Source organism: Podarcis raffonei, chromosome Z, assembly GCF_027172205.1.
Source record: "Podarcis raffonei isolate rPodRaf1 chromosome Z, rPodRaf1.pri, whole genome shotgun sequence".
Classification (NCBI taxonomy): domain Eukaryota; kingdom Metazoa; phylum Chordata; class Lepidosauria; order Squamata; family Lacertidae; genus Podarcis; species Podarcis raffonei.
Window position 1 is genome coordinate 3,571,546 of NC_070621.1, and position 15,628 is coordinate 3,587,173.

The following is a 15,628-nucleotide window of genomic DNA, read 5'->3' on the forward strand; positions in this document are numbered from 1 at the left end:
CAGAGCTTGAAAACAAAAAATCATGGGATATTTTACAAACAAAACATTACTGCTCAACACAAAAGTCACAAGTGATCAGAGATATGCAGCTCTGGAAAAATGGATCCCAGGAACCTTTACAAGAGTACAGATAGTATGAAACACCTTTCTTTAAAAAGCAGGGCAGGTGCTTTTCTCTTTCACATACACAATTACTGAAATCACACCTTTAAATTGATACTCACCCCTAGAAAAACTGGAATAATGCAATTAAAAGAAAAAGGAATGGTTTTCACACCAGCTATGTCTGGCCCAAGGCATGCTGCTAGCAGACACAACCTTTCATGGGTTCACAATTTTTCAGATGACAATTTTTATTATTATATAAAAAAAATCTAAATATTTTGTTCTGCATTCAACAAACATGATATTTGAAACTCAGGGCATATTGAGAAAATCATACATAAAACATTAATAAAATTAAAAGATGATTAAAACACTGCAGATTACTTTCAAAACATGTAACCTCTGTAAGGCACTAAAAGACAAGAAGGGGTGGTAAATGTGCCCCTTGTTGGCCCGCTTTAACATGGCTTATGATACACAATGCAGCCCTTAATGCCACCATCTCTCCGACATAAAGGCAGGATGAATCTCCCACGCCAACAATACGATGAAGATCCTGAGCTATTTAAGTTCCAAAATCAGATATGGCTTTGAAATAGGTCCACCCAGCTGAGCCTGTAGCAAGAGGGTCCTGGAAGTTAAGGAACAAGGTTTGATCACAGTGGAGATCGAGGACGAATTGGGGAGGTTGATAAGGCACTGTCTCCAAAGACATTGGCGTAAGAGGACTTGAGGAGCTGCACGTAGCTTTGCATGCTTCGGTTGGTGCTCTCAGACTGTTCAAGACGATCCTTCAGGTCATGGAGGCGGCTTTCATACCGACACTCTGCCTGCATTAGGACGGGGGAAATGGTTGAAGCGGGGGAAACCACTGCCACGCTCACCCCATTTCTATACCAGATCCATTATGGATTCTTCATATAAGCAAGTAGCAGTTCACCATGCCAAGCAGAAATACCAGCCTGCTAACCCCTTTATCTTACAACTTTAGCATATCTTCTATGATCCCAATCGGTTCCCTGTGCTCCATCCTATTAAAAAAAAGCCAAAAACCAACCACCACAACCCACCTCATCTACTTCCTTGCCTCCCTATCAAAACACAATATGGGATGGACCTAAAAGTCTTTAAGAGAGTTAAGAGAGCTGCTGCTGCTGCAGAAAGCTACTCACATCATCTTTGCTCCGCCGCAGCTGATTCAGTTCCGTCTTTGTCCTGCTCAGTTGAGTTTCCAAATCCAGCATCTTGGACTGGGCTGTTCTCTCCTTTGCTGCTGCTCGCTCCCTTGTTTGCTCCAGCTTTTGCAGGCAAGGCAACAGAAACGAGACAAACCAATGTTTTGGGCTTTAGCAAAACAACAACAAAAAAGCATCCCTCAAGAACCTTTGGGGAAAGAGAGTGGCTTGATTCCAATTTTCCAAAGCTTCTAAAGCCAGGAAACATTTAAAAAAATGTAGCACTCACTTTCCTGTTGTATTAGAAACAGGGTTAATCTACATATGCAATGTTAGCAGGGGAAAGAGCAACAAGACGGGAGGGAAATTTCTGTCCTCATCCTCCCAGAGTTACTTTACAGCCAACACACGTTCTTCACACACACAAACATGTTCTTCAAAATACATGCCCACCTCTCAAGAGTTTGCAAGTAAAGTAACAGATGTAAAGAACTTGGAGAAGTAAAATGTGGGTATGTGTGTATTGGAGGGAGGGAGCATTGGTTTTACTTTAAATATCTAGAGGCAGTTCAAGTGGCCCAGTACATTATTATCTTTGCATTTATACTTCCCCACCAAGCTCACATTTCTAATATGAAAGACTAAGAAGAAAGAAGAAAGAAAATCAAATCACAAACAAACACAGAGACAGGAAACATCCTGGGAGCCAGCAGGATATGTAATGGCTAAGTGTTTTGCTTACACTGGAGAGAGCTGGGCCCCTATCCACCCACAATTTAATTGAGTGCTCTCTCTCAAGCTGAGCACATCTTCCAGAGCTGTTATAAGGAGAAAAGAGGCTCCTTGCATGGGCTGTTCTCAAGAGCTCCTCAAAAGTAGGATGGGATGGAAGTGTATCAAATATACATGACCTCCTACTAGGGCAATAGGGAAGGGCTCTTTTCAACCCAATTCCCTGATGGGCAGCCTTGGGGAAAGCTGTGGCAAGGCCGGCCCAAGACATTAGGCACATGGGCGAACCACAAAATGGCGCTCCTCTCCCACCACCAGGGAATAAAGGGCGAGTGAAGATCTTTATTAAGAAGGGGGTTGGGGAGAATAAAGATCTACCTTGGGGGGGGGGTGCCTGTTCTGTATCACGCTGGGTGGGTGAAGAGCCCAGGAGACCCCCAAGGGCAGCCCTGCCATTTTCTCCCTAGGGACAGGAGACTAGTAGTGCCTCCTGCTCACCAGGAAGCTGCTGCTGCGGCAACAGGAGACACGTTCTCTGGAGGCTGAACCTGCTGCCCCTGTGGATCTTGCTGCCTCACCTCATGGGTGTGATGGCCAAGGCACGTGGAGGGGACTTTTGTACAGTGGGCTACATTTCCAGCCACAGACACCTCTGCCTCCTTCCAGGTTAAGTGAGGCATTGCCACAGCTCAAGGACACATTCCTGCAAGGAACTGCTGAGCAAAACCATGCAAGGAGGACATTCAGAGCAGGATTGGAAGAAGCATAGAGAGTCCCAAGGACCACATTTGGGATCCAGGGTTGATCCCATTTGGGACCCCACCCCTTGTACTAAAGCATCTTCTCACTGATCTCCTGAAGCTGCTCCTCAAAAACAAAACACTTCAGGGAAGAGAATTCCGCTCCCACTGCAATGGCAATGCTCCTTCAGACTCATTGCCCAGTGGGAGGTACCAACCTGCTTCTTGGCATCGCCAATTGCTATCTCCAGCTGGCGTGCCAAGGCGCCACATTCCCGGGTCTTCTCCTCTAGTCGCAGCTGGGCCTGATGGATCGACTCCTCCCTTTTCGCTATGACCTGGATAAATTCTATATTCTGACCGCTTGCTGCTTCAAGCTTCCTGAATTGCAACCACAAGGAAGATTCATGGATATATGCCAATCAAAACAGAGCTCAACATTTAAATGGACTAGATGTGCCTGTAAATAAGATTTGATAGGTGCTACTTTATACAGTGGTACCTCTACTTACGTTCACCTCCGGTTATGTATCCTTTGGGATACGTACTTGGCAAACCCGGAAGTATTTTTCTGGGTTTCACCGTGTGCACATGCACAGAAGCACTTTACCGCTGTGCGCACATGTGCAGAAGTGGTCCTTCCAGTTGCAGAAACCTTGGGATCCGACCGGAGCTCCGGAATGTATCCCATCTGCAACTGGGGGTACCATTTTGTGTGTGTGTGTATATATGCTGGATAGCCAATGTAATGCCATCCAAGGGCTGGTGGACTCTTGAGTCTCATCCAGTATGGCCAAAGGTTGATGGGAACTGGAGTCCAGCAACATTTGGAGGGTATGATGTTGGTCACCCATCCTGCATAGGAACTGCAGGTGGCCAGCACAGTCATTGTTGCTTTGCCGATAAGCAATTTTCTGGAAACAACAGCAAAAACTTGTTTGACTACAATGTCTGATCAAGCCACAGCTCTAGTGAAAAACAAACAGAGGCCTATTGACAACACTGATATTGCAAAGGAATGGTCTGCAATTCAGAACATCATTTCTGCCCAGCATCAGCTGCCAGCACTGCCCGCCTGTAGTTCTCCAAAGCCTTAGTTGGGAAAAGGTATTTCCTTCCCCATCTTTCCCAGCTACCATGACGTTTTAGCTGGAGATTTGACTTCCAGACCTCCTTAATGTGAAGCCTGTGGAACAGCACTTGCCACAGAGCATTGCATTTGTTTTGCTCTATGTGTCTGCTTTAGTTCCAGTGCTTCTGAAGAGGTCTGGCTGAACGAGCCATCATGAGAACTGATCATTAGCTGCTGACCACAGGAGGAGATTGGTCCTCGGAACCAGCAGCTATCTTAAGAGGCAGGTTGTGGAAAGCATATAGCTACATAAATTGCTACAGTTCCTTGACTCCTCCCTCTGGCCTCCCCCCACCCCACAAAAAAGTATAATGTATTGGCCTGAACATAAGCCGCACCTGAATATAAGCCGCACCTTTAAAATTCAAAGGGAGGGCGAGAGAAAAAACACAATACCCAAATATAAGTCGCTCCCCTAAAATTCTGCAGGCACTCACACCCATTCCATTTTACCGTATGTATGTTTCAGCAGCGATATCGTAAAAGCCAATTTTTGTAAGGTCGCAAATTTAACCTGCACTTTTAACTTTTCATGGTCAGAATCTGGTGGGAAAGTGAGGCTTATATTCAGGCCAATACGGTATTAACCTACATTTGGAATGCAAGAGGCCTTCACTGCCGGTAGCCTGGTTTGCATGTCACAGTAAGCGAATGCAGAAGTGTGGGGGCTCCTGAAGAGGAGATTGTGGCCATTTTGTTTCTCCCTGGTTGTTTTGCTGCTGCATCAACACTGAATGAAACCATCGTTTGGCTTAGCATGTTGTCCAAACCCAGGCTTGTAGCTTAGCTCTTCCAGGCAATCCACAAGCCAGGAACTAAAGGACAAACCCTAGCTACCGCCAACAGTTAATCTGGAGAGAGTTAAAGTCTGACCCCAGGTCCAGACTTACAAAGATCACTGCAGGCAGCAGCAAAACTCTGCTGTGACTCAGTTGTGACTCCTCTCCTGAGCTCCCTATGTTCACACTGAGCCATGGTTTGGGCTTTGCATGGTGTGCCAACCAGAGCAACCGTCTTCCCCACCATCACCACCAAGCCCAGCATCCATGACAAGACTACAGAGTTCCGTACTCAACACTGATACAGCACCTGATTGATCTATACGCACAGGAAAACATTTGCACAACACAGCCTTTCAGTTTTGATCACTCTGCTCCCATCCTTGACAAAGCGGCATCCTCCCCACTTGCTCCTAACCTCTCCAGCTCTTCAAGCTTGAGGATCAGCTGCTTGTTCTCTTCTTGGGCAGACTGATACCTCTCTCTCATCATCTCCATCTTGTCTCCCTGAAGCTCAATCTGAAATTTGATTTGACTTGATTTAATATTTGTATTCCTGTTTTCCAGCAGCAAGCGTTCAGCTCAAAGCAGCTAACATGGGCATTAACAAAGCAAGAGACATTGCAGTCACAATAATATCAAGCACAGCATCATATAAATAAAGAAAACGGCAACAATAAATCATCAAAACAATCAATACAATTAAATCAAACCATAGTAATTCAAGATACGAAAATGAAAGATTGGTTTAAAAAAGTAGGAAGGCGGAAAGGCAGAAAATGTGTAAAGTCCTTCCCAAGCTACCAGTGACAGATGCTACTCATTTTGATGTTAGATCTCCCCATTCTTTATTTCCTAGAGAAACAGGAATGGAGTCACACAGAGACAGAAAGAAAGACAAAGAGAGAAAAGGAGCAGAAAAAACTACCATGTCCAGGGCTTAAGTGGACCAGGGCTCATTTGGTGCTTATTTAATGTTACTATTTACATTGCACCTTTCTTCTTCCACAATGGAAGGTCATCCACATGTAGTTTCCAGGTACTGAGCAGACCCAAAGCTACTTAGCTTCAGCAAGGTTACACCTTGTGTGCTTTGAGACCAAACTCCAGGAGCAGAATCTGATTTCAGTACCAGGAGGTGGGACACGGAGTAAAATTAAAAACAGCCTTCTGAGGTAGGGGTCTTTGCCTCACCACTAAGCAACTATAATCAGCAACCCCCTTCACATACACCCTCAACCTCACTGGTCAGAGGGATGGTTGCAGGGCAGGGATGAGCCCAGGCACCTCCTGTTGCACACATTAAGCACTGTATGTGTTCCTGTTTTTGTGGCCTTTTCAGAGCCTATTTTGATCCAGCATGAATTTTTTTTCTTCTCAGCGCTGCACAAATGAGCCGCCAGCCACCTGCAAGCAAAGTGAAGCACACACAGATTGAGGCAAACCCCAAAGGAGAGAAAAATCACAATCTCTCTCTTACACACACACACACACACACACACACACACACACACACAGAAGGAAAGGCTTATGGAGCCGAGCAAAATTAACCATGAGTTGCTAAAAAGATGAAGTTGCCTTTGACAAGGAATGGAGGCTCAGGTGCTTGTGGCCAGGCAAACATTGTACTCATGTTGGTTTGCACCCCATACAATAATTTTAAAAAATTCTATGAAAATTAATATAAAAAACCAAGATCTGATTTAATCTGCCAAAAGCTTATTTCACATGGATTTACTGTGCATAAAGATTTCTGGCTCAAAAAGAAGAATTTGAGTCAGTTTGGAAGCACAGTACAGCAGCTGTAAAATTAAGGCCAAAAAGGTCACACAGAGAGGCTTAGGGAACCAAGTGTTGACTGTCAGAAAGACCAAAGGACTGGAACTTTAGCAAGTGTAACTAAACCAGTCACCATGAGCTGAACCAAAGAAGCTCCCCACCACCCACAGCCCAGGTTTTTGCTTTCAGTTTTAGCACATACCACACTTACGAGGATGTGTGCATTTCAAGACTGTTCAACACAGGAGGAGAAACCGAAGTGAGTGCATCCTAAGAAATTCAGTTTCTATTTTCTTCTTGAAAATGAAAGCAAGCAATCCTCAACGGCATTACTTAAGTGTTCCATGCCTAGGTTGCACCTTCTCTCTCCCCCCACGACAAGATAAATAAATTATGCAAAACAAGCCAACATGTGCAAATATTCTGGTAGGCAGTTTGATTCCTCCATCCCACTCAGTGCCTAGAGACCTGCAAAACCATTTTCAAATTTTCATCCCTCTCAGTAATGAGGTCTAGAAATTTGACTTTTTGTTGATGAATTTAAGTTTCTAGCTTGAACTGCAGTTACACAGAACCCTGGGAAACCTATGCATTGCCATATGAAGGAAGGACCCACAAATAAAAGCGTGAAGGAGGCTGGTGGATCTTAACTGCATGCTTTCACAAGGCTACCCATTTGTTAACTTGCCAGAGAAGGTGTTGGTGGACTGAGAAAAGCAGCAGGCTTAAATGCAGATAGCAAAACAGCAAAACAAAGACATGCCACACGTCCTTTTATTCTGCAGTGCAGATGTTTAATCATTTCAAAAAGAGACGAGACAAGAGACAAAGATTGCATTTTCTTGATGCTAGAGGCTCATTTTGGTCCTCGGCTTGGGGTTCGTGTGGGCACCTTCTGCCAATCCCTTACCCGCTGACGGAGGTCTGTGATCATGGCTGACAGGTCCATATTTTTCTTCTCGTAACTCTTTAGCTGTTCCTGACACTCAGCCAGTTTAGACTCTGTGAGCTTCAAGATCTCGGGAAGCTTTTCTAGCTCAGCAACCTGACTCTGGAACTGCTTACGAGCCTGTGAGCAAGAATGCAAAAAGCAGGAATTAAAGATAACAGAAAATAAAAGCACACATTCTGCTCATGTAAAAACACCAGACAGGCCCCACAAATAACCCAGAGATGCATTTTAAATAAAAGGACACATTCTACTCATGTAAAAACATGCTGATTCCCGGACCATCCAGGGGCTGGATTCAGAAGGTGATTGGGCTGGATCCGGCCTTAGTTTGCCTACCTATGGACTAGATGGAGCAATGGTTTTATTTGATACGATAGCTTCCTATTTATTAAACTTATTATTTATTAAACTTTTATGAATAGCTCTGCTGAATTAGACTGAGGCTCTAGATTATGAAAGAGGATGAAAATCTTTTTCCCATCTGTCTTATCTAACTCATGCCATCTTTTTGTGTCACGACATCTCTATCAAGTCCCCTATTCCTTGCCTTTTTCTAAACTAAAAAGCTCCAAGCACTGCAACCTTTCCTGAAAGGGGAGTTGGCTGTTCCAGCCCCTTGATTACTTTGGTTGTCCTTTTCGTCACCCTTGAATGCTCAATGTTCCCAACTCCACATCACAGCAAAAAAACCATCTCTATAGCAGTCCTACACATAAACTGTATCTATGGAGTTTCACACCTCGACACATAATTCTCCAAGGTTTTTTCTAGCTCTGCTACCTGAGGTTTTCCAAACTAGAGACGCCGGAGATTGAACCTGCACCTTCTGCATGCAAAGCACGTGCTCTACCACTGAGCTATGACGCCCTCCTAAATCTAGATCACCATTCACCACAATTTTACAGTTTCTTCAGTAATCTATTACTTCTATGGTGCTAATTACACTGTGAATCACTCTGACTGGACAAGATGCAGCATAATGAAACATCCCATTCTGTTTCTTTTCTTTTTTTTAAAAAAAGCAGCAATGGAAGAGCCTTGGAGGAATGGAAACCCATGATGAACCCTAACTTCCAGATTCCCTGCCTTCCCTTCTTTCTTTTCTTTTTTTTAAAAAAAGAGTGAATCTCTAACGTTCGTAGAAACTGATAAATATGATGCAAAATGTACAAGCCGTATTCCTCTCATGTTTTTGTGAGGTACTAGTCTGCTCCTTCTCTTCCACACCCCACAAAAAGTTTCCGCGCAGGAGCTACAACACATGAAACCTCCAGATTTTATGGCTCGTCTACAGCTTGGACCAGACACTTACATTTTCAATCTCCTTGGTCATTTCCTCTTTCAGTGATTTGTTCTCTTTCTCACAAAGCTCCAGTTTCACAGTCACCTCATCAGCTTCCATTCGCGTTTTCAGCACCTGGGGAAAAGATGTTGGTGGGTTATTGTTTTTTTAAGGAGAAGACAAACATGTACAGCAGCCACATTATCATATGGAACTGAATGAATCATGTTTCAATTTGGGTTTAGTGAACGCAACTGCGAGAAATCTGAAGAGAAAGTATTAAAAGTCTTGTTCACGTAGAGACTCCATTTTATAATCAATCCTCAAAATAAAAGTCAATGCAGTTATGTTCTCACCTAAAGAAGTCAGAACTCAGAGGGAGACACACCCACCTGCCCTGCTGAACTGCTTTTCTCCATTTGTGTTAGAACACATAAACTCTACCTCTAACCCAGGGGTCAGCAACTTTTTACAGCCGTGAGCCGGTCCACCGTCCCTAAGACCATGTGGTGGGCCGGACTATATTTTTTTGGGGGGGGGGAATGAACTAATTCCTATTTCCCCACAAATAACCCAGAGATGCAGTTTAAATAAAAGGACACATTCTACTCATGTAAAAACACGCTAATTCCCAGACCGTCCGTGGGCCAGATTGAGAAGGCGATTGGGCCGGATCCAGCCCCCAAGCCTTAGTTTGCCTACCCATGCTCTGACCTATACAGGTGCCTTTGGTTCATATTTCCTCTCTAAATACCAAGAGTGGAATATAATTCTGAAATCCATACCCTACAGCTTTACTTCTCATAATTCCACAATGATGGGCTCATGACTGTAGGTTAATTCCACAGGGGCCATCGTTCTGTGAATCACTCTGACTGGGCAAGATACAAAGTAATGAATCCTCCCATTGTCTCTTTAAAGACAACAAGACCACACACCCAGCAATAGAAAAGCTCTGGAGGCATGGGGATCCATGATGAGCCATAATCTCCAGATTCCTAGCTTTTCTTTAAAAAAATATAACAAAACAAAAAAATCTCTAGCATCTGTAGAACCTGATATATATGAGGCAAAATGTACAAGGACCAATCTTCTCATGCTTCTGTGAGCTACTCCTGCATGCAAGCCCTTTATCCGTAGAAAGAGCCCAATTTCACTACAAGGTGAGACAAACACCTTTCAAGGGTGACAGTTCAGTTAATAAAAAGGTACTCTAAATTAGTGGACAAGGCTTTTATACAGGAGTGCTCCAATTTGTTGGCTTTCCTCTTTGTCGGCCTTTGCCAAGCTGGAGTCCTCTCCAGATGTTTCAACTACAGCTCCCATCATCTGCAGCATCATACAGCTGTGCTGCCTTGGTCTGATGGAAGCTGTGGTCCAAAACATCTGGAGGGTCTTGGTAAAGGTTGCCATTTATGAGCCTAGCCTAAGCCAAGGCATCTGCATCACCTGAGTCTTTCATTGCTGCCAAGAACAGAGAGAAGCTCAAAATCAAGTAAGAAAAGCCTTTAGAGACACCTGAGAAAACTAACCAGTTTAAGCCTATTTTATGTTCTGCAGCTCTCAAATCATTCTCTGTATTTGATGTGCATTTGTTTATTGCTTTTTAATTACTACCACAATTGGGCACCTCTCAGATTTTGAAATATTGTAATCTATCTTGGGAAGGGGTATTTTTTTATTTTTAAAAAAGATATATACTATTTCTACATTCAGTCCCCCAATAATAGAGGGCTACAAAATGAAATAGACCAACTTCAAATCCTTTCAGTAACACAAAGGAAGAAGAGCAGGTGCTTATCAGGTACCCCCACCTCTTGCAAATATCTAGAAAGGAAATTGCTAAGTACTTGCTTAGACAAAAGACACAGAATGCCTGAAAACCAAAATGCACCTCTGCCCCACTCCCCAAGCTCCAGGGTTTTGGAGCTCAGCAGGGCATTCCTGCCAGAAGACGGAGAAGGAAAGAGGGTGCCAAAGGTCTTTCGAGAGCAGTACCTGGTTCTTGTAACTTTCAATTGTCCCTTCGTAGTTCTTGAGGGATGCTTTGAGCATTGCTATTTCCTGCTGAGCTTTATTCAACTTTTCCTCCACCGGGAGAATGCTATTCTGTAGGAACCAGAAAAGAGACGTGTTCAGTCAGAAGAGAAAGGACTGCTGGGCTGTACAACAAGCATCTCCTTCCTGGCGTAGGCAGTTAAGGCTGTCAACTAGAACCTGGGAGACCAGGGTTCGAATCCTCCACTCGGCCACGAAGCTCACCAGGTGACCTTCGGCCAGTCACTCACTCACAGCCTAACATACATCACCAGGTTGTTGTGGGCATTAGAGGAGGAAGGGGGGGACACTTGGATAACAGCCCGGACTGGAATAGAGTCAGGGGAAGCTGCACTGGCAAAAAGACAGTTGGAAAAATATATATACACAAATAAAGCTGTATTCGATGGATGAAAGGATCTATGATGTTTGACATAATTGAGAATCGCAGAGCCAGGGATGGAGAATTTTAAAGAGTTAAAATCGGGGTGTGGAAAATATGGAAACAACGAGCGAGGCAGGACTGAGATTTGGAGATATGCTTCAGAGGTCCAGAGTATGCCCCGAAAAATCAACAATTACAATTTGGATTATAATTTGGTCTTTTTTAATTTTAGGTTTTTTATTTTAATTGGATTATGATTGGATATGTTAATTGGATGTTTTTTATTGGAAAATTAATTTTATTGGAAAATTAATAAAAATGATTTTTAAGAAAAGAGGAGGAATGGGGAGAAGCATCTACACCACCTTGAGCTCCTTGGAAAAAATATGGGATAAAAATGCAATAAAATAAACAAACAAATTCCGTTTGGAACATCTCCTGCACTATCTCCACTGAAATGATTGGAAGTTATTTAAAAAGGATGGTGGAGATGCCCCTACCAGAACAAGACCAGAACTAGACCAGTATATATGTTTTGGACTACAACTCTCAACAGTCCTAGCTAGCATGGTTGCATTATGCTGGGCTGATGAGAACTGTAGCCCAAAACATCTGGAAGGCCCCACCATGGGGAAGATGAGGACTTTTCTCTACTAACCTTCAACCTCTCATTCTCCATTTTGAATGAGGTGCTTTCTGTGACCTGCCGGTGCAGTTTGTCCACCATGGCATCTCTGTCTTCCCGCATCTTGTCTTCCATAGTGGTTTGCTGTTCCATCAAGTCTGAAATACGGCTTAAATACATGTCAAGGAAAGAGACATTAGTCCAAGGAAGAAAGAAGCAGTCTCAGTTCAAAGCAGAATTTCACAAAGATGACGATCATTTTAAGGCACATGATTCCCATATAGCAGAAGAGGGGAATCTGTGGCCCTCCAGATGTTGGCTGGGGCTGATGGGAATCTGACAACAACTGAAGGGCAACAGACAGCTTGCCCCTGTTAGAGACAGCCAGTGTTGTGTAAGGGTTAGGGTGTTGCACTAGGACTGGAAGAGATGCACATAGGTTCACATCCCCACACAACCACAAAGCTTGGGTGACCTTGAGCCAATCATGATCTCTTTGCTTCCTCTTGCAGCAAAGAGAAGAGATTAATGTTTATATATTTATCAATAATCTGGAAAAATTAGAGCAGCTTCCTAATACCACATGCAACCCATCCCCTTTCATTTGGCCAAGGAACTTGAAAAGAACCAGACCTAGGAATTCACACTAAGGTAAGTCCACCCAACTGTGCTACTATTCACATGGGAAGAGCAGTCTCAATCCCCCAATAGAGGTGGACCCATTATGTATGACAGCCAAAATATATCAAGCTTTGCATGTAAGGGGCACAGAGTCTTTGGAAGACATGGGATTGGTTCACACCTAATGTCAAACTGAGATAAATCCTAGTCTACCATCCTAACTTGAAATGCAAAAAACAAACAAACCATGGTATTCCAGCTTGGATATTATGAATTGAGCTAAGAAGGCTTGGTCACAATTTCAAGCCAGGCCTCCAGGGGAGACAAAACATCTTCTGACACCCCAAATGCCAAGGAGCAGCTACTGGAATCATTTCACTTTGGATTTCCTAATGGATTCCCCTTTGCACTCAAGCTATCTGGATCCTAGGAACAACCACTGTGCAAGACTGTTCCTCAGTTTTGGCAATTGTATAGAATACTTAGATTTGCTCAATATTAATTAATGGACTTAGCTTCTTTCATATTAGGGAATTTAAACCCAAGTCCACAATCAAAAATCATACTGATCTGTCTCATAATGTCAGTAGTGAAATACTGGGTATTTTTATTTGCTAAGTTTTAAAAAAAGTAATTTCAAAGTTTCCATTTAAAAGAACATACCGAGAGTGGCTTACAAAATTTATAAAATACCTCACAGACATAAATAGAGATTCAACTTCTCTGTCTTTACTGGCAGTAATTTTTTTGTGCAAGGCTCTTACTTGCCTGTTTCACTACACTAGGGTGGTTAATGTCAGGTCTGAGGGCCCAGTGGCATCTCTTTCTGGCCCTCGGAACACTTTTCAGACCAGACTGTCCTCTCTGCAGGCAACTGTTGTCTTTCATACCCCACACCCCGTTTCATAACCTGATCTCCTGTCATTCCTTCAGCCTTTCTGCAAAGAAGTCCACATTCTTTGACAACTTAGGCCTTGAAAGCAGACTAAATGCAAAGAAGCCAATACCAGCATTCTGTGACTTATTGCAAACTCGCACCATTTGAACCCCCTTTTAGCACAGAGCACCAACAGGATTATATGCTGTACACAACATAATTCTGAATGGATTTTTTTTAAAAAATCCAAAAATCACAGAGCTGGCAGAATTGCAGTCACAAGTCATGGAGGAAACAGAAATGACAGAGAGCCAGGACATATGGCCGTCACCTTCTTAACTAACTAAAAAGAGAGTAATGCAGTGATGGGGAACCTGTAGCTCTGCAGTGTTGTTGGACATTAAATTCCCTCTACCCCAAACAACTGGCTATGCTGGCTGGGGCTGATGGAGCCCAGTAGCTTCTTCAGGAGTCCACAGTAATCTTTTGGATCTGAGTGTTGTGCTGCCTCCCATCCATCCCTCCACGTGAGCCGTTTTGGGAGCCAGCTCCAAATGGGACAGCACGGCTCTCACCTGTTCAGCATCACAATCTCGACTTCCAGATCACTTTTGTCTTTCACCACCTGGTTGTAGCGGCTTCTCCATGATTCCAAGGTGGACAACGCCTCAGCAACATAGTTGTCCTGCCAAGCGAGGCAACAGGCAAGGTTAGAAGAGCAGCCACATTGTTTGGCATAGAAAACAAGAACTCATCTGACACCCCACACTAATGACAAGTTGTACAAAGCAAATACAATGGACCTTTGGGTAACGTAACTTTTGGGTTGTGAACGTGGCAAACCTGGAAGTGTATACTTCTGGGTTTTGCCATGCACACATGCACAGAAGTGCTCTATCGTGCCACATGAGTGCGCAGTAGCAGCGCCTCATATTGCAAACTTTTCGGGGTACGTAAGGACCCCCAGAACGAATTAAGTTCGTATCCGGAGGGTCCACTGTAGACTTTCACAGCAGCCCTGTACTTCTAGCCACCTTCAGCCAAAGCCAAGCCTAGAAGATCAAGGCAAGCCCAATACAGATCAAATGCTCCTCAATGTCCTAACCAAGTTAAGTGGTCAACAGCATGCTCATTCCCTTTGCAGATTCTCCCCTTCTTTTCCTTTTCAGCTTTCACAAGGGTGGCACAGAGTTACATCTGCAGCGATGACTTTGATTATACCTTGCTTTAAATCAAGAATTAAAAGCTGTTTTGGTTGAGAACTAACCACAGTTGTCATTTATCTCCAGTGCATCATAACACTAAGCCATATTAATGTTGGACAGGAAGGGAAGGTGAGAAAAACAGAAGGAAGAAGAAGATGGGGAGGAAGTACATAAGCCTATGGGGAGCTCCCAGGTAACATGCTTCCGTCCTTATTGCTGGTGTCCTCAAATGAAAAAAATAAATGGTGTGGGGAGGCCACTCCACAAAACTTTGGCCCAATAGTAAGCGATGCCCTGGCATGGAGGCACCAGAGCAACCATAACCTTTTCTGCCAGCTGGGCATTCAGTTGATCTGCATACTCCTCGCTGCGCTCCGCTCGCTCTTTCTGGGCCTTGATTGCATTCTTCAGGGCGTCCTTGTCACGCTCAGTCTTCGTCTTCAGCTCTTTCAGCTGTTCCATGATATTTTCCACTTCTGCCTTGTGTTGAGCTGCAACACGCTCTAGATTCTGAAAGGAAGGCAATCAGGGTACATGAAGAAATTAATTGTGGTTCAGGCAGCCAAAGACTAACTTTTCCTCCCTGCAAGAGCTGAGAGCAGAGCAAGGCAACATAGAGAAATGTCTCAGGCCAGTCTTATACTATCCAAAGACCTAGTAAAACTAGCTGTACACAGCCTTAGTTCTGCATCTTTTTCTCAGTTGGTATATAGAAGGAAGATGTGTTCTGTCACCCCTTTCTTCACACTTATTCCTACCACCAAAAGTTTCTACTATAATCTCTAGCTGTCTGTCTATTTATTCTGGAAGATCTGGGGCAAACCACTGCTCTGGGGCAGGATGCTGGAACAGATGCAGAACCACTGTAGAACCCCAGGTTTTTGTATCCTTCTTTCCCTACTTCTGACCTAAATGATATTATAAAGGTAAAGGTACCCCTGCCCGTACGGGCCAGTCGTGACCGACCCTGGGGTTGCGCGCCCATCTCGCTTAAGAGGCCGGGGGCCAGCGCTGTCCGAAGACACTTCCAGGTCACGTGGCCAGCGTGACGAAGCTGCTCTGGCGAGCCAGCACCAGCGCAGCACACGAAAACGCCGTTTACCTTCCCGCTAGAAAGCGGTACCTATTTATCTACTTGCACTTAGGGGTGCTTTTGAACTGCAAGGTGGGCAGGAGCTGGGACCGAATGACGGGAGCTCACC

The 15,628-nt window shown here is 44.1% G+C and overlaps 1 protein-coding gene across 10 annotated transcripts in view; it reads right to left on the minus strand.

The window, feature by feature from the left end:
- Positions 1-335: 335 nt before the first annotated feature.
- The window catches only part of ODF2 (outer dense fiber of sperm tails 2), a 40,360-nt gene continuing 25,067 nt past the window's right edge, over positions 336-15,628 (minus strand). For 8 of the 10 annotated variants that reach the window (XM_053374897.1, XM_053374893.1, XM_053374898.1 and 5 more), the window contains 10 exons: positions 14,751-14,936; positions 13,797-13,906; positions 11,757-11,892; positions 10,675-10,785; positions 8,707-8,811; positions 7,353-7,511; positions 5,082-5,182; positions 2,971-3,133; positions 1,278-1,403; positions 336-935 (listed from right to left, as the gene is read on the minus strand). In XM_053374897.1, the coding sequence (XP_053230872.1) occupies positions 762-935; positions 1,278-1,403; positions 2,971-3,133; positions 5,082-5,182; positions 7,353-7,511; positions 8,707-8,811; positions 10,675-10,785; positions 11,757-11,892; positions 13,797-13,906; positions 14,751-14,936 (1,371 nt within the window). In that variant the 3' untranslated portion in view covers positions 336-761. Of the gene's footprint in view, positions 936-1,277; positions 1,404-2,970; positions 3,134-5,081; positions 5,183-5,915; positions 6,071-7,211; positions 7,512-8,706; positions 8,812-10,674; positions 10,786-11,756; positions 11,893-13,796; positions 13,907-14,750; positions 14,937-15,628 lie in introns of those variants that run through there. The other 2 variants (XM_053374902.1, XM_053374901.1) reach the window with 2 other exon arrangements.